Raw genomic sequence first — 18,767 nt, forward strand, 5'->3', positions numbered from 1 at the left:
GTTCCCTCTGTAAAATGGGGTTTCACAATACCTGCTACCTTTGCTACTTAGACTGGGAGCCCCATTTGGGACAGGGACTATGTCCAACCTGATTATCTGGAACTTACCCCAGAGTTTACTACAGTACTTGGCACCGAGGAAGCATTTAATGACAATTATCACTGCATCAATCATATTTCATTAGCCCTTACCGTGTGCAGAACACTGTACTAAGTGCTTGGGAGGGTACAATATAACAGGGTTGGGAGACATTCTCTGCCTACAACAAGCAAAACTGTCATCCTCACCTACCTGAGGCAGATTCAGCTATCCCTCATTTCCCTTTTACAAACACAAAAAATGGAATTTTTTTCAGTGGGGAGGAGGAGGAGGAGAGGTGAAGCTGGAGAGAAGACAGTTTGCCTTAAACATCTCTGGTCCCCAAAGATGGTAAGCCTTCCCTCCTACCAGATTTACATTCACTCCGGCAGTAACTCCAGCACAAACCTTGTGGCTTAAATAGGCTACTTTTAATTATATTCAAAAGCGGGGTTACCATGGTAGTTTGGAGGCTACAGGAAGCAACTCTTTTCAAGGAGGAATGCACCCATTTCACTGAGAATGACCTGGTTATAAGAACTGACTCTGCCAACAGCACTGTAATTCAAAGTAGTGGAAAAAAAAGCAAATACCAAAAAACAAAACATCAAAAATTCCTGCAAGCCAGTGAACAAGCCCTGATTCTTCCCTGCCCCCCTGCAAATCCAAAGACTAAAAAAATCAGTAAATCTCCTATCAGACCCCTAGCAAACCACCAAATTCTCTGCTGGATGCCAAATGCCCCCATTCACAACAGTAAATGGAGATAATTTTTCCCCTGTATAAAAAGTATGCAAAAGGAATTGCTTAGGAATACACTCAGGGCACAACAGCTCTATTGGATGAGATCAAGAATAGCACTATTTTAAGCTCGTGGTGGACAAGGGATGTGTCTGTTTATTGTTGTATTGTACTCTCCCAAGCACTTAGTACAATGCTTTACACACAGTAAAGACTCAAATTTGATTGAATGAATATAAACTGAGCACGGAAAGACAGTGCACATGAAAAGACGGAGGTTCCACCAGCATGTGCACAGTAGCCCTCTAGTCTGCAGGCTCATTGTGGGCAGGGACTATACCTGCTACCTCTGCTGTATTTCCCTCTCTTAAGCACTTAATACAGTGCTCCGCAAATAGTAAGCATTCAATAAATACCACTGACTAACGTGATGTTTTGCTGGGCACTGTTAAAGCATGTTTCAAAACCATGGTACCTGGCCTCTTAGGAAATGACTTTCAGAAAATACCCTAATTTTACACAAGCTGAATGTAAACTTAGTTTGAAGAAAAACAACAGCCGTAGACATGGTGCCTTTAATCACCACTGTACTTTCCCAAGAGTTTAGTGCAGTGCTCTGCAAATAGCAGGCAATCAACATACTACCGATTGACTGATAAAAAGGAAACTTCCCACGCAATTCCACCTAAATCACGGATAACTCCCCAAGCAGCAGATGACCCTAGCAAATTGCACACCATAAGAAAAATAGGCATTTGGAAAAACAACCCAGAGTCACAGCAGAGCAGAAAGCTTCCCAAAAAGAATAACCCTGATGTTAAGCTGTTACAATAAGTGGCGTGACTATTAAACAGTTCCATTATGGAGACAATCTAATGCAAGAAATTTATGCAGACCTCACTCTAACTTAGTTAACTTTGGCAACGGAGGCTAAGACTTCTGTCATCAACACACTGAAGGTCAAGGTAGGCATCGACTGGGATCACTGCCCGCCCTTGACTGAAAGTTCCCAGAAAGGAGGTAATACGTTCTCTCCTCTGAAGCACTCCTCTAACAGTCTTATTTGTTAAGCGCTTACTGTGTGCCAGGCACTGTACTACGCGCCAGGGCAGATCCAATATAATCGGGTTGGGCACAGTCGCTGGCCCTTAGAGGGCTCACAATCTTAATCCCCATTTTCAAATGGGGTGATTAAGGCAAGAGAAGTGAAGGGACCTGCCCAACTTCTGGGGCGAAGGTTCCCCGGGAAATGCTCTGCTGCTAACAGAGAGACACCATCTTTTAAGTCTAATCTTTTTCCCTCTATTCAAGTACAAATCCCAGAGGGAACTTTAGCTTCTGGGGTGACACCAAGAGCAGAGGCGGAAGCCGACCCCTCAACCTGACTTGCTTCTGCGAGAGAGAAACGGAAGCTTAAGATCTTGGGTCCTGAGCTATCACCAGAAGTGGCACAGAGCAACATCCATGGTATTTGAGCTCTTACTGGGGGTCCAAGCGCTGTACTAAGTGTTCCATTTCCAGGCCCACTTCGAGGCCTTGCCCAGGGCCCAGGGAGGGCCATGAGCCGGAGAGTTGGAGGGTCCCGGTGCTGGCAGGAAAGGGGAGACCCCGTGCACTTGACGCTACCCCGCAAGGCTTTAGAGCGCTTTTGGAGGGACTCAAAAAAGTACCTGCTGATTCAAAGTCTAGTTGTAGGCAAACGTGAAACCCAAACAGTGCCCAAATCCAAAGCACTGACAGTTTAGAAGTGCGGGGGAAAAATTACAAGAACGTTTGGCCTCTTGAGAGTTTCAAAGAGACCTTGGAAAACTAGGTTCTCTGCCACACTAGCAAAGTATCAGATGCTTACCTGGCAAATGGCCAGAAGAGAACTGAGCACAACTTGTATAATAATTATTGCCTTTGTTAAGTGCTTCATGTGTGCCAGGCACTGTTCTAGGCGCTGGGATAGATACAAAATAATTGGGTTAAAATACGCTTGAAGTTTAGTACAGTGCCCTGTGCACAGTAAGCACTCAAATTATGTACAAAGCCACCGTTTCAATTATTTATATTACTGTCTTTCTTCCCCTCTAAACTGTCAGCTCGCTGTGGGCAGGGAACGTGCCTATCAATCGATGGTATTTATAGAGCACTTACTACATGCAAAGCACTGTACTGAGCGCTTGGAAGAGTACAATTCAAATACCACCATATTGTACTCTCCCAAGTGCTTATTACAGTGGTCTGCACACAGTAAGTAGTTAATATCTTTGTGTCTACACAAGTTGCTTTGGGGCACAATTGCCATGGGAGGGGGTCACGCAAGAAGCAAGAGTGAGGGATGATCCTTCCTCAAGGGACTCCCACCCTCTCTTAGGGTAGAGATGCACTGATCTGCCCCTCCCCGAAATCAAGACAGGTTTTAGGTGAAGAGATAAAGAAAAGATCTACTTTGACTAGGAGGGAAGTTAAAGCGCAGAATGCTGAAGGGGAGTGAAATGACATGCCTGAAGGAGCCCTGGAGAAGGCCCGAACTGTGGGAGATTATTAAGAGACAGAGATGTGGATGGGGACAAAAGCCCTCCTTCCTAGATAGGCTTCTGCCAACAGAGAAGTCGGAAATCACCCTGCAATCAAGGCGCAAATGGGGTTCCTCACAAGCTCTGATCTAGGGTAGTTACCCACTTCAAGAGAAAGGAATAATTCAGGCGGAATTTTAGCTATTATCTAATGAGCTTCGGCAGAGGTGGTAAAAATTTTACCTGAAACACTTTGGAAATGGGTCAGACGGAATTTGGTTGACGGATCTGGAAGTGGGGCATGAGGGAAAATTGCCGCAAGATTTGGAGCTGGTTGGAAATGGAGAAAGTGCTTTAGTTCAGCGGGGGTTTGAAGTCAGCCGAAAAAGTGTGTTAAACGTCCTTTCGATTGCCAGTAAGTAGAAAATGGCCTACATAAATACGGGTTTATGACAACCTCTTTGCCTTTCCATAAAGTGTTAACTGGAGTCTACACGGGCCACCTCCTTGACTTACAGGCACAGGGCAGGGGTTTATGGCCAGAGGGATTACTACGGTACATTACCCAAGACGGGAGACTCGCCCAACCCACTCTTTGGGAAAGCTGCTCTTCCCAGCATCGCGGACTAGAAAATACGAGAAATTCAGTATCTTCCAAACATTTGGTAAGAAATACTTCTGATGTAGCTCTCTAGGGCATTTTATACTCAAGCAGTCTAAAAATGCTTTAGAGGCTGACAGCGAGTCACTTTATACATAGCCCCCTTGAAGAACGGTGGTAATAATTCATAAGAGTTTGAAGTAGTTGTGATTTACGGGTGAAGTAAAATAACCTCATTACCTGTGCAAAGGCGGCAAATGGCAGTGGTGGCTATTATTAAGAAGGATATGTGTCTGGGCTTGAATTAAATGGCTTGAGTTTCTTTGGGAGAAAAATATAACCGACACTGCAGAAGACCACAACATAAATGGGAGTCTGCAAAAATATCAAAGATGAAAAAACAATTTTTTTGTGGTGTTTGCTAAATGCTTACTTTGTGCCAGCACTGTACTACGGTCTAGGGTAGATGCAAGATAATCAGGTTGGAAACAGTCCACGTCCCACATAGGTCTCACAGTCTTAATCTCCACTTTACAAATGAAGTAACTGAGGCACAGAGAATTTAAGTAACTTGCACAAGGTCGCTCAGCAGACAAGTGATGGTGCTAGGATTAGAATCCAGGTCCTCTGACACCCAAGCCTGAGCTCTTTCCACAAGGGCACATTTCTTCTTAGCGGTGTTATTTCCACTAACATTAAGTCACTACCATAAAACAGACTCTGGAGACAGGTTTGTCTTCAGCTACTGATAACTTAAAAGTATTCTAAATTACTGCCAAAGGATGCAAAAGTGCGAAGGAAAACTAGTAAAACCAGAAGATTAATTGACACACCTTTTCCTGTCCTCAGATAGGACAGATAACCAGATATCACTCTTGGTGCTGTGCTGCAGAAGTAAGCAGTAATCTACAAATAAATCCAATTTCTAACTGCTCCTCATCTGACACCAATCATGGAGCAGTTTTCTGGGACTCTCTACTACTTCATGGGCTCATTTTGGATGTGATGACCCACTTTTCCTTCTGATCTAATCTTGCAGCGCTACTCCAGTGAAAACAATGTGCAAACTGGATGGTGTCTTTCACTTCTGATATACTTCCCCAATCACTGAATTCAGTGCTCTGCACACAGAAATATGTCTGTTTATTATTCTGTACTCTCCCATGTGCTTAGTATAGTGCTCTGCACACAGTAAGCACTCAGTATGATCGAATGAAAAACAGGTAAATTATTCTTTACGGAGTGACACAAAATTAGTTTAGAAGACGACCATTAATATCAGATCCTGACACCCATTCAAAAGGAAGTAGAGCATTTAAACTCCCATACAGAATGCAATACTTTCATGGCTCTACTAAAAAATACAGCTTGAGCATAACAGGTGACTTCAGTTAAAGTTCATACCTTGGGTACAATAGCAATAAAGATAGACTTTGGACATTTTTGTTTACTTACACTTTTTTCTTACTGAATGGACACACACCCTTACACATTCCTAAGCCCTGGAGAACTTTTTTCTAGTCACAGTAAGAAAGGCTCTCTAGACAAAAGATGACCAAACATTTGTCTTCTGCCAGAGACACACACAAAAAGTGGGATGCTGGGAGAGACTAGAGATTAAGTATTATTATACTTAAAACTGGGCTGACTGCTTAAGACACTTGTAAACCATTTCTCCTCTGAAAATGAAAGGAACAAAAAATGGGCATACCTCATGCAAATTACACTACGAAATTCTTCTGCAGTGCCGTAAAACGCGAGCGGATTTTGCAATTGATGATTAAATCAGAAAACACTAATTTCAGTCACTCCAATTGCTAGCCACCGCCCCTCCCCTTCCCTTTTACAATTCGCATTCTCCAGAAGTGAAGGGTCAGGAGATCTGACTACAGAACCAGCCCCGGGTTTCTGGACTGTAAGTGAACTCAGCTGGCTGGATTTTTCCTGTCCCATTAGGTCAGTCATTCAATCGTATTTATTGAGCACCGTGTGCACTGCATTAAGCACTTTAGGAGAGTACAATATATACAGTACAATGGACACATTCCCTATCCATAACGAGCTTATAGTCTAGGTGGCTCCTGTCTCACAACTATGGCTCCCCTGGGGTCTGGCCGGAGGACTGTGCTACTTTCTGCCCAAGCCAGGATAAGGAAAGCGAGAAGTCGGACCTCCAGTGCTCGCCCTCTTCTGAATTGGCAATGGGGACCTATTACACTTGTGTGTGACAAGGCGGACTATCTCAGGAGCCCGTCCAGGGAGCCCCAACAGTTTGGCAAGGGTGTGAAGTGTGAGAGTAATAAAGAAAGGTGGTGGAAGCTGTGGGGACATGAAGGAAACAGAGGTAGAGAAAGGAAGTAAGTACTTCACACCAGTAACAATCCACATCACACCAGTAACAATCCACTGAAACTATTTCTTACTCATTCAACAGAGTTGAATTTCCATTTCTTCCTGGTGTTACCTGCTGACAGACCACAACTGCGAGCTGCTATTTTTATCACAGAAAAAAAAAAAGCTAGCTTAACCTTTTGTGACAGACGCATAAAACCAGCAATTTCCCAGTTTAGGTTTCTGCATCTGTCCCCCCAAAATATGTCAACTTCAAGGCTAGCAAGGAATTCCCAGCTTTTTGGTACTACAAAGTTAAACAGATGAGATCATCAAACAAGAACACTGCCAAACTGTTCAAGTAAGGCAGCTATTCAACTGTACAGTTCAATCATCAACCTGCATATGCTGGAATCATCATCATTTTTTCACACTACTGATAAAGGTTACCAGTTTGGCAGAATACCGAAGAGGTTCTGGTTACATACCTATTTATTCCAAGGGAAGGAGATGTAATGGGGGGGGCGGGGTTTAAAAAAAAAAAAAGAACAGTAGCAGAGGCACCAATGAGCTGGGAGAATCAATTAATCAATCAATCAATTAGAGAAGCAGCGTGGCTCAGTGGAAAGAGCATGGGCTTTGCAGTCAGAGGTCATGGGTTCGAATCCCGGCTCTGCCAAATGTCTGCTGTGTGACCTTGGACAAGTCACTTAACTTCTCGGAGCCTCAGTTACCTCATCTGTCAAATGGGGAATTAAGATTGTGAGCCCCACGTGGGACAACCTGATCACCTTGTACCTCCCCCAGAGCTTAGAACAGTGCTTTGCACATAGTAAGCGCTTAACAAATGCCATTATTATTATTATTATATTAATTAATTAATAGAATTAATTTTTAATTCTGAGAAAAATTCCTGCATAAACAGGAGCCCCTAAAAAGGGTAAGATACCTTTTACTATCTAATGGACTTGGCCATCTTTAGAATCGATTTGCTATTCTCCTCAGCCTAAAGTAATATTTGCCAATAATAAGAATAATCATAATAATGGTATTTGTTAAGGCACTATGTGCCAGCACTATTCTAAGAGCTGGGGTAGATACAAGGTAATCAGGTTGTCCCACATGGGGCTCAAGTCTTCATCCCCATTTTATAGATAAGCAACAGGCACAGAAAAATTAAGTGGCTTGCTCAAGGTCACACGGCAGACATGTATCCTTTACTACTGCAAACTGTGTTGGACTGGAAAGGGTGAACTCTGGGCTTGCTCTCCAATCATTTATCCAAGGGGAAACAAACTACCCAGCCCTGGAAACCAGCACCCCTGATCTAGGACAGCTCAAGGAGCCTGAGTGGACTCCAGTGCAGATCTAGAGCCCAAGTCTGGGAGTCAGAAGACCTGCATTCTAATCCCGGCTCCGTCACTAGTCTGTGTGGCCCTGGGCAAGTCACTTCACTGGGCCTCAGTTTCTATACAATGGGGATTAAGACTGTGAGCCCCAGATGGGACAGGGACAGTGTCCAACCTGATTTCCTTGTGTCTACCACAGGGCTCAATACGTAAGCGCTAACATATTCCACAATCACCATCATTATCTGTTTCAGAAAAGGCCCTTTGTGCAATGAATTAGCTTCGATATATTAACCCAATTTACACCCAACAGTACAAGTTTTTAGAAATACAGATTCATTCTTTTGCCAACGAGAGGAGCCTCTCTAATTATGCTCTTAAAATTTCAGAAAACTTAAAACTCGAAATCAAATTCAAAGTAGCTATGAATAACCATCTCTCCAAAGCCTCATTGCGCACTATTTGATTACCATCTAGACTTTTCTTTTAGGAATTTCACAGAAGGAATCTCTTACAGGAGGAAAATGGTCAGAACTCTGTTAGGTTTGGCTCATACTGCCAGTTATATCATTCAACAATCTCTTTAGGCGCACACATAAAATAACATCAGTAGCATTATCTTTTATACGTGAGGGTCACAAATGTGTCTTGAAAGTCATGCTAACCCCTCAGCTACCAAAGCACACTTATGCACTTATCTGTTTATTCCCCACCAATTAAGTTCTCATGTTGATTATACACACCTACTCTCATCCTCTTATTACCACGGTAGTTTTATTCAAATTATTTCAGACTGTCTTCCTTCCAAAAAGACTTCTGGGAATTCTGACAGCAGGAATGGCATCTCCAAGTATGGAGTTCAGGGCTTTGCACTGTACATGCACTTCCCAAGCGCTTAGTACAGTGCTCTGCACACAGTAAGCACTCAATAAATACGATTGAATGAATGAATGAACTTGGTAAGCATCTAACAGGCACAGCTAATGATGATCGTGTGTGAAGGTGGATACGCACACGCATACACAACTTCTAAGCAGACACTTTGCCGAGTGATTCAGTCAATCGTATTTATTATAAATACTTGCTGTCTGCAGAGTACTGTAGTAGGCGCTTGCTATTCCCTTACTTTTTGTACTAGAACTCCTCTTCACTCTAGAGGGCCTCTGGACTGCTATCATTTTGGGTTCAGTCCAGCATGATGCCAATGTAAGACCAAAATGTAATCAAAGATTCACTGAAAAAGGGCAAAGCCCTTCTTCGTTTGACAAAGGTACAACAATAAATGATATTTACTGAGTGCTTACCGTGGGCAGAGCTTTGTATTAAGTACTTGGGAGAGTACAGTAGAGTTGGCAGACACAGCCCATACCCTGAAGAAGCTTGCAATCTAAAAGGGAAGTACTTTTAATAATATCCTTTCTCCCTTCTATAATAATAATAATGATGATGATGATAATGAAGGCATTTATTAAGCCATCATTACTTTACTAAGTGCTTTAGTAAGTGCTTACTATTTGCAAAGCACACTGTTCTAAGCGCTGAGGAGGTTACAAGGTGATCAAGTTGTCCCACACGGGGCTCACAGTCTTAATCCCCATTTTACAGATGAGGTAACTGGGGCCCAGAGAAGCTAAGGGACTTGCCCAAAGTCACAAAGCTGAAAAGTGGCAGAGCCGGGATTTGAACCCATGATCTCTGACTCCAAAGCCAGGACTCTTTCCACCGAGCCACGCTGCTTCTATGACACTGTGAAAAACGGACCTAACTCCACCTTCTAATCGAACTGGTAGGCTAAAGCACCAGGATGGTCTTTCTGGGAAGCCACGAAGAGGCAAATGCTCGCTCCCTCTTTAAATACACACAGAAATTAAAATGACACACAAACAACAACATAGCCTAGTTGAAAAGAACCCGGGCCGGGAGGCCGAGGACCTGGGCCCTAACCCCTCCTCTGCCGACTGCCTGGTGTGTCACCTTGGGCAAGTCCCCTCACTTTTCTGGGCCTCAGTTTCCTCAAAAATAAAATGGGGATTCGATAATTGTTCTCCCTCCTAATCAGACTGGGCGCGCTTATGTGGGACAGTGTCTGACCTGATTACTTTATATCTACCACAGAGCACAGAATGGCACTTGACATAGTAGGATCCTAACAGATACCATGGGGAAAAAAAAAAGACTATTTCCTCAAGTTCCACCAAGAATTTGTGAAGGTGACTATTTCATTGCACGATATTATTGGGTCTGACAAGAGAACTACAGCAAGAGGGGTGTTATCAATTCAACCTACTACCTTGTGAGATAAAAGGTGCATACCAGCAGGTGTTAGTAACTCTCGGACAAGAAATGTCACCCCCCAGATAACCCAACCAAAAATGGCTCCCTGTCCACGGCCCCCCGATGTTGCCTTACCAGCTGGAATTCTCTGCGGCGATCGTAGGCGTGCTGGATCCCACTATCCGCCCACAGCGCTCGGATAGCCGGAAGGTACTCGAGGAAAACATGAGTCTCCACCATTCCATGGACCACCTTAGCCGCCCGAGTGTCGAAAGCCATCACTTTGTCCCCATTGAGCTGGTTGGAGTGATCTCCCCAAGGGATATGAAGTTTCTCTCGGGCATCTACGAGCACTCTCACACCTTGGAAAAGGGAGGAAAAGAAAAGAGTCAACACTGAGTTCTCTTCTTGCTCGGCACGCTGATTGATTCTTGCTGAATTTTCCACACTGTGATTTTTCTAAATTGTGTTCTCTTCAAGCCGCTGGGTAGGGAGGGAAATGGGGATAGTTTGTTGAGGACTTTTTCTGCAGTAGCATATAAAAGTGTTTCTGTAGGCTTCATCATTTTCAAAAGGTCCAAGCACTAGGGTGCCCATATAACATTTGGCTTCTATTTTGCTCATCATGAAAGCTCATTTATACGAGGTTGTGTGGGGCAAAGATGGTGTAAATTAGATCACAGTAATTAATTGAGCATTTTGCGTGGCCTAGTGGGTAGAACACAGGCCTGGCAGTCAGAAGGACCAGAGTTCGTACCCCAGTTCCCGCTGCTTGTCTGCTATGTGACTTTGGGCAAGTCACTTCACTTCTCTGGGCTTCAGTTCCCTCATCTGTAAAACGGGGATTAAGACAGCCCCAAGTGGGACGTAGACTGGGTCCAACCTGACGATCCTGCATCTACCCTAGCACTGAATACAGTTTCTGCTAGGCACTTAAAAACGCCACTTAAAAAACAAAATAAAAAGCCTTTTTTCCATGCTCTCACAGAGCTGATATTGCAGTTTTCAAAATACGGGTGTATCCATGCTTGTTATAAACATGTACTCCAGAGCTCTTCATATATTGCTGTATTTTTTCTCCACCTTCTATAATCATCATCTGGAGGGGATGAGGTAACAACAACAAAAACTCGGATTAAATTCTGGATAGAGCTATGCTTTCCCTCCGCCCCAAACACTGTAGCAAAGAGGCCATGAAACATGGGAACTGGAATTTTAAAACCAATCTGAAAGGCTTTAGAAGAAAGCTGCCATTAATTATTAGATCTAGGATCAAAAGATGGGATTAAAACTTCTCTCACAACACTGTCTTCTAAGCACAATAATGGGGCAATTTTTAAGGCACTGTGTGCCAAGCACTCTACTAGGCACAAGCTAATCAGGTTGGACAAAATCCCTGGTCTTCATGGGCATCGAAGTGTAAGTACGAGGGAGATGAGTCATTTAATCTCCTTTATACAAATGAGGAAACTGAGGCACAGGGAAGTTAAGCAACTTGCTAAAGATCACAGAGTACGCAAGGTGGCACGGCCGGGATTAGAACCCCAGTCTTCAGACTCACAGGCCTGTGCTCTACTAGATTACACTTCTTTGTAAAACTCCAAGGGTTTTCTCATTCATTCATATGTACTGAGATCTTACTGTGTGCAGTGCCTTGTAGTAAGGCTTGGGAAGAGTACAACCTAACAAACAAGACAAATCCCCAGCCCACAATGAGCTTAGAATCTAGAGGGCGAGACGGCCATTAATATAACTAAATTATAGCAGTGTTCATTATATGTACTTGCTTGATCCTAGATTAAACAAGTCTCTAGATGACACCTGGTAGAGGGAAGAAAAACTAAAGATTCGATGTTATTTTGTGTCAACCTCTCAAAGTTCCTAGGAACCACACCACTCTAACAGAAACGAGTGGATTTAAAGGTAACTGACCCTTCTGGGATTCAAACTCACAGAAATTTCAATGGATATAGAACTGGAAGTTTCAATTCAGTGTTTCAGCCACAACACTGTTACCCCTGATTCGTCTAAACAACTCCATGTCAGTTTATAGGAAGTCATTTATCTGGCCCGCTTAATCATTTTAGTCATTTTTCTGGTAACACAAGCTCAAGAAACTAAGTGGCTTTGACACTGACTTCATCTGATAAGAAAAAAAGAATGAGCTCTCAAACATGCAAATGGCCTACACTCTGAAACATCGGGGAACTCGGTGAACCTCACCTACTAGATACATGCCATTTAATCTCCATTCCATTAATTTAATCTCAATTCCATTAGGGACAAGGACTATGTGCCATCTGACTCTTTTGTATCTACTCCAGCCTTCTGCACTGTGCTTGGCACTGAGTAAATGCTTAAACACCACCATCATCACTACAATCACTTAAAAGTCTACTTGGTGAGCAGGATTTGTCTCCATCCATGTAATTTCTTCCAAAGAATGCCATAAGTACGGGGAAGGAGTTAAACCCAGTTAAGATATAGCTTCACCTACCAGGCCAAAGATTCCAAGCGCTTAGTACAGTGCTCTGCACACAGTAAGCGCTCAATAAATACGATTGATGATGATGATGATTCCAAGTCTGGTATACAGTGCAGATGAAGGTACCAGACCCCATTAGCCGTCAGAATAAAGAATCAATTCTTTCGGGTTAGTTTCCTTAAGGCACTAAATTTCAATTTGCTCTAAAACCTCCAGAAATGACTGCTTTAAAGATTTATTAGGTTGGCAGGCACTATTATTAATAGTTAAAAAATAATAATTGTGGTACTTGTTAATAGCTTATTGTGTGCCACGCACTGTTCTAAACTGGGGTAGATACAAGTTAATCAGGCTGGAAACTCCTCATCCCACACGGGGCTCGGTCTTAATCCCCATTTTACAGACGAGGTAATGGAAGCCCAGAGATGTTAAGTGACTTACCCAAGGTCACCCAGCAGACATGTGGCAGAACTGGGATTAGAACTCAGTTCCTTCCGACTCCCAGCCCCATGCTCTATTCCCCTAAACTATGCTGCTTATTACTGGATGCCTTATGCAGATTATGTCAAAATAATCAAGACCACCTTGGGGCAGATACAGTACAAGCAAAATAAACCCACCAACACAACTTCAACTGCATGAAAAACGCCGTGAATACTGAACACAATATTTAGGCAGGACTAAATAGCACAGCAACAGGGTGGGTACCACCTTTCAACCAACAAAAAAAATCAAGCCCTTTTCACAAGTCACTTTTCAATCTATGGGGTGGAAGGAGGAGAAATAACAGCTTGGTTGTCTAAGAACCTTGGTATACAAATCCTATGCAGGAAGATGCCACCTGAAACATCCCTTGCATCCTTTAATTCCACCTGCACTTGCCTTCCTAACACTGGTGTAGGTGCGAGTATCAGTTTTCATCCTCATCTTAACCACTCTCTCTCACAAGGCACTTCAAACCACCAACAGAACCCATTTGATAGCTTCCCCGGGTGTAAATAAGGCCCTTTTCGGAGTGAAAATAACCTCTGCAAACAGCCACGCAGAGCCCAGAGAACATTAAGCTTCCTCTGCAGTTACACCCCGTCCCTTCACCAACTACACAGGCAGCTCTATTAGGATAGTGAAAGTAATACACTAAAACTGGGTCCATCTTCTCTCGGTTTGTCATCGGGGCCAAGGGATGACACCCACCACCCTTGGCCAAGTGCGGAGTCAGAGGACGCGTTTTGGGAAGGCTATAAAAACCTTCTGATACAGGTTTTGTGACAGGACCTGGGGGGAAGAGAAAGGGGGTGCAGCCTTGGAATGAATATTGGAGGAAAGACACCTGCACGGGTCTTGGGGTTATCAGTTTTGGGGGGAAAGGAGTGTGCCAAGCAGTGGGGGGTCCAACATTAAGCTTGATTGGTGGGGGGGCAGCGCTAGGGGGTCCCCCATCTGGGGTTCTCCAACCAGGCAAGGAAGGGATGTCCCCAAGCATGAGAGGTTACTTCCCCACACGCCCTGGGTGGGTCACCCACACTTTCCACCCAGTCACACAACTCGCCACATTGCCTAGACTGTGTGCCTGTTTTGAGCAGGGAACGTGTCCCCTATTTCTGCTGTATTGGACTCCCTCATGCGCTTAGTTCAGTGCTCATCGCCCAGTAAGCTCTCGATAACCTCACTGATTGATTGATTGATTTCCCCTAGGGGGAGAAGGAAGGAGAGACAGACTGCGGGAAAACGTTTGCTGATCCTGATCAAATGTTGGGGGAAGCAACCCCTTAATCTCAGGGTGGGCTTCCTCCCCCACCCCCGGCTCTGTGGTTTGAGGGGCGGAAATACACCCACCAACTCCGCTGTAGCGTCCTCGCCCCAGTGCTTGGCACAGCACTGTGTACCCAATAAGGGCTCGATAAGTATTGTTCATTCAATCGCACTTCTCAAGCACTTTCTGTGGGTGAAACATTGTGCTAAGCGCTTGGGAAAGTGCAATACAGTAATTGTACCATACTCATTGATTGATGGGAGGGTAGGACCAGGTTAGCGGGGGGTCATCCTCTTCCTCCACCACTGAGTGGAGATGGGGGGGAGGGAGGTCACCCTCTTCCTCCACCACTGACTGGATAGGACCAGATTTTGGGGGATTTGATCACTGACTGATTGACTGGAAGGTAGGAGCAGATGGGGAGAAGGAGGTCACCTTCTTCCTCCACCACTGACTGGAGAGTACCAAGCGCTTAGTACAATGCTCTGCACACAGTAAGCGCTCAATGAATACGATTGAATGAATGAATGAATGAATGAATGATCAGATTGGGGGAGGGGGGTCACCCTCTTTCTCCACCACTGACTAATCGGATAGGACCAGATTTTGGGGGATTAGATCCCTGATTTGATTGATCAGAATGTAGGACCAGATTTGGGGGAGGGGGTGGGTCACCTTCTTCCTCCACCACTGGTTGGAGAGTAGGAACAGGTTCGGGGAAGAGGGTCACCCTCTTCCTCTGCCACTGATTGATTGGAGACTGAGGGGGTGGGGTCACCTCTTCCTCCACCACTGACTGGAGATGGGTGGGGGGTCACCTCTTCCTCTACCACTGACTGTGGACTGGGGGGGCACCCTCTTCCTCCACCACTGATTGATTTATTGGAGATTGAGGGGGGTCACCTCTTCGTCCATCACTGACTGACTGGAGATGGGGGGGGGGGGGTCACCTCTTCCTCCACCACTGACTGAGTGGAGACTGTGGGGGGGTCACCCTCTTCCTCCACCACTGACTGATTAGAGATTGGGGGGGTCACCTCTTCCTCCACCACTGACTGACTGGATAAGACCAGATTTTGATCACTGTTTTGATTGAGAAGCAGCGTGGCCCAGCGGAAAGCTCAGAGGCTTGGGAGTCCAGAGGTCATGGGTTTGAATCCCTGCTCTGCCACTTGTCAACAGCGTGACCTGTGAGCCCACTGCTGGGTAGGGACCATCTCTATGTGTTGCCAACTTGTACTGGGGGGGCACCCTCTTCCTCCACCACTGACTGATTTATTGGAGACTGAGGGGGGGTCACCTCTTCCTCCACCACTGATTGATTTATTGGAGATTGGGGGGGGGGGGCAACTCTTCCTCCACCACTGACTGATTTATTGGAGACTGAGGGGGGTCACCTCTTCCTCCACCACTGACTGATTGAAGATTGGGGTGGGGTCACCTCTTCCTCCACCACTGACTGATTTATTGGAGATTGAGGGGGGTCACCTCTTCCTCCATCACCGATTGATTAGAGATGGGGGGGGTCACCTCTTCCTCCACCACTGACTGATTGGAGATGGGGGGGGGGGGTCACCTCTTCCTCCACCACTGACTGATTGGAGATGGGGGGGGGGTCACCTCTTCCTCCACCACTGACTGATTGGAGATGGGGGGGGGGGGGTCACCTCTTCCTCCACCACTGACTGATTGGAGATTGGGGGGTGTCACCTCTTCCTCCACCACTGACTGATTGATTAGAGATTGGGGGGGGGGGGGTCACCTCTTCCGCCACCACTGATTGATTAGAAATTGGGGGGGGGGTCACCTCTTCCTCCACCACTGACTGATTGGAGATGGGGGGGGGTCACCTCTTCCTCCACCACTGACTGATTTATTGGAGATTGAGGGGGGTCACCTCTTCCTCCACCACTGATTGATTGGAGATTGGGGGGGGATCACCTCTTCCTCCACCACTGACTGATTGGAGATTGGGGGGTGTCACCTCTTCCTCCACCACTGACTGACTGATTAGAGATTGGGGGGTGTCACCTCTTCCTCCACCACTGACTGATTGATTAGAGATTGGGGGGGTCCACCTCTTCCTCCACCACTGACTGATTGGAGATTGGGGGGGGGGGGGGTCACCTCTTCCTCCACCCCTAACTGATCAGAGATGGGGGGGGTCACCTCTTCCTCCACCACTGACTGATTGGAGATTGGGAGGGGGGGTCACCTCTTCCTCCACCAATGACTGATTTATTGGAGATCGAGGGGGGTCACCTCTTTCTCCACCACTGATTGATCAGAGATTGGGGGGGGGTCACCTCTTCCTCCACCACTGATTGATTGGAGATGGGGGGGGGGAATCACCTCTTCCTCCACCACTGACTGATTTATTGGAGACTGACGGGGGGGGGGGTCACCTCTTCCTCCACCACTGATTGATCAGAGATTGGGGGGGGGGGTTACCTCTTCCTCCACCACTGACTGATTGGAGATTGGGGGGGGGGGGGATCACCTCTTCCTCCATCACTGATTGATTGGAGATGGGGGGGGTCACCTCTTCCTCCACCACTGACTGATTAGAAATTGGGGGGGGGTCACCTCTTCCTCCACCACTGACTGATTGGAGATGGGGGGGGTCACCTCTTCCTCCACCACTGACTGATTTATTGGAGATTGAGGGGGGTCACCTCTTCCTCCACCACTGATTGATTGGAGATTGGGGGGGATCACCTCTTCCTCCACCACTGACTGATTGGAGATTGGGGGGTGTCACCTCTTCCTCCACCCCTGACTGATTGATTAGAGATTGGGGGGGGGTCACCTCTTCCTCCACCACTGACTGACTGATTAGAGATTGGGGGGGGGTCACCTCTTCCTCCACCACTGACTGATTGGAGATTGGGGGGGGGTCACCTCTTCCTCCACCAATGACTGATTTATTGGAGATCGAGGGGGGTCACCTCTTTCTCCACCACTGATTGATCAGAGATTGGGGGGGTCACCTCTTCCTCCACCACTGATTGATTGGAGATTGGGGGGGGGGGGATCACCTCTTCCTCCACCACTGACTGATTTATTGGAGACTGACGGTGGGGGGTCACCTCTTCCTCCACCACTGATTGATCAGATTGGGGGGGGGGGGTCACCTCTTCCTCCACCACTGACTGATTGGAGATTGGGGGGGGGGGGGGATCACCTCTTCCTCCATCACTGATTGATTGGAGATGGGGGGGGTCACCTCTTCCTCCACCACTGACTGATTTATTGGAGATCGAGGGGGGTCACCTCGTCCTCCACCACTGATTGACTGGAGATTGGGGGGGGGGGGGGGCACAGTAAGCGCTCACCAAATACGACTGAATGAATGAACGACCTTAGGCACTTCTCCGCGCCTCGGTTACCTCATCTGGAAAATGGGGGTGAAGACAGTGGGCCCCACGTGGGACAACCCGTGTTGTCACCTTGCGTTCCTCCACGGCGCTCTGCACATCATCATCATCATCAATCGTATTTATCGAGCGCTTCCTATGTGCGGGGCACCGTACTAAGCGCTTGGGCAGTACAAAATGGGCAACATCTAGAGACGGTCCCGACCCAACAGTGGGCTCACAGTCGAAAAGGGGGAGGCGCTTAGCCCATCCCAACGTCCTTGTCATCGATTATTAGACAGGACCGATTGGAGGGGGGGGGGGGGCAGGGAGGGTCCCCTTTCCGTCCCCCCGGGGGTCACCTTTGATGACGTTGCTGTAGATGGTGGCGCGGAACTCCTCCCGGGCCCGCTGGTCGAAGTCGTGGCCGTGGATGATCCGCATCTGCTTGAGGAAGGTGGACTTGCCGCTCTCGCCGGCGCCGAGCAGCAGGATCTTGACGAGCCTCTTGACGTAGGTCTTCTCCCGCGACAGGCACTTGTCGATCTCCTTGGACTTGCGCTGCTGCTCGGCCTCGCCGCTGGTCAGCAGGCAGCCGGGGAAGCACACGGCCAGCACCGAGCGCGACGGCAGGAAGTCCGCCATCTTCACCCCCTCCTCTTCTTCCTCGTCTTCCTCGTCGTCGTCGTCCTCCCTCCTCCTCCTCCTCCTCCTCCTCCTCCTCGTGAGGCGATCTGCGGCCTAGCGCGACGACCGAGGCGGGCCTCAGGACCGGTCGGGTTGGCCGAAGCGTGCGCGCCCCCGCGGCGGCGCGCACGCAGCGAGCCGCGCCCCGCTGCCTCCTCCCCCGCCCCCTCCCCCCGTTCGCGCCTGCGCCCTGAGGGCGGGCCGCCGGGTTCGCGCCTGCGCCCTGAGGGCGGGCCGCCGGGCTCGCGCCTGCGCCCGGAGGGCGGGTCACGTGGTCCGCTCGGCCCCGCCCCTCCGCCCTCCTGAGGTGGTCGGGGAGAACCGTGGCTTTCATTCATTCATTCCCTCACTCATTCATTCATTCATTCTCTCACTCACTCATTCATTCATTCATTCCCTCACTCACTCATTCATTCATTCATTCTCTCACTCACTCATTCATTCATTCATTCCCTCCCTCCCTCATTCATTCATTCATTCCCTCCCTCACTCATTCATTCATTCGTTCCCTCCCTCACTCATTCATTCATTCGTTCCCTCACTCACTCATTCATTCATTCATTCCCTCACTCACTCATTCATTCATTCATTCCCTCACTCACTCACTCATT

At 47.1% G+C, this 18,767-nt stretch overlaps 1 protein-coding gene across 1 annotated transcript in view; it reads right to left on the reverse strand.

The window, feature by feature from the left end:
- The window catches only part of GNA13 (G protein subunit alpha 13), a 51,676-nt gene extending 33,513 nt beyond the window's left edge, over positions 1-18,163 (reverse strand). The window contains exons 1-2 of the mRNA XM_038757052.1: positions 17,832-18,163; positions 10,011-10,237 (exon numbers count right to left, since the gene is read on the reverse strand). Coding sequence (XP_038612980.1) covers positions 10,011-10,237; positions 17,832-18,114 — 510 coding nt within the window. The 5' untranslated portion in view covers positions 18,115-18,163. The remainder of the gene's footprint in view (positions 1-10,010; positions 10,238-17,831) is intronic.
- Positions 18,164-18,767: the final 604 nt, after the last annotated feature.

The sequence above is a fragment of the Tachyglossus aculeatus genome, chromosome 15, assembly GCF_015852505.1.
Source record: "Tachyglossus aculeatus isolate mTacAcu1 chromosome 15, mTacAcu1.pri, whole genome shotgun sequence".
NCBI lineage: Eukaryota > Metazoa > Chordata > Mammalia > Monotremata > Tachyglossidae > Tachyglossus > Tachyglossus aculeatus.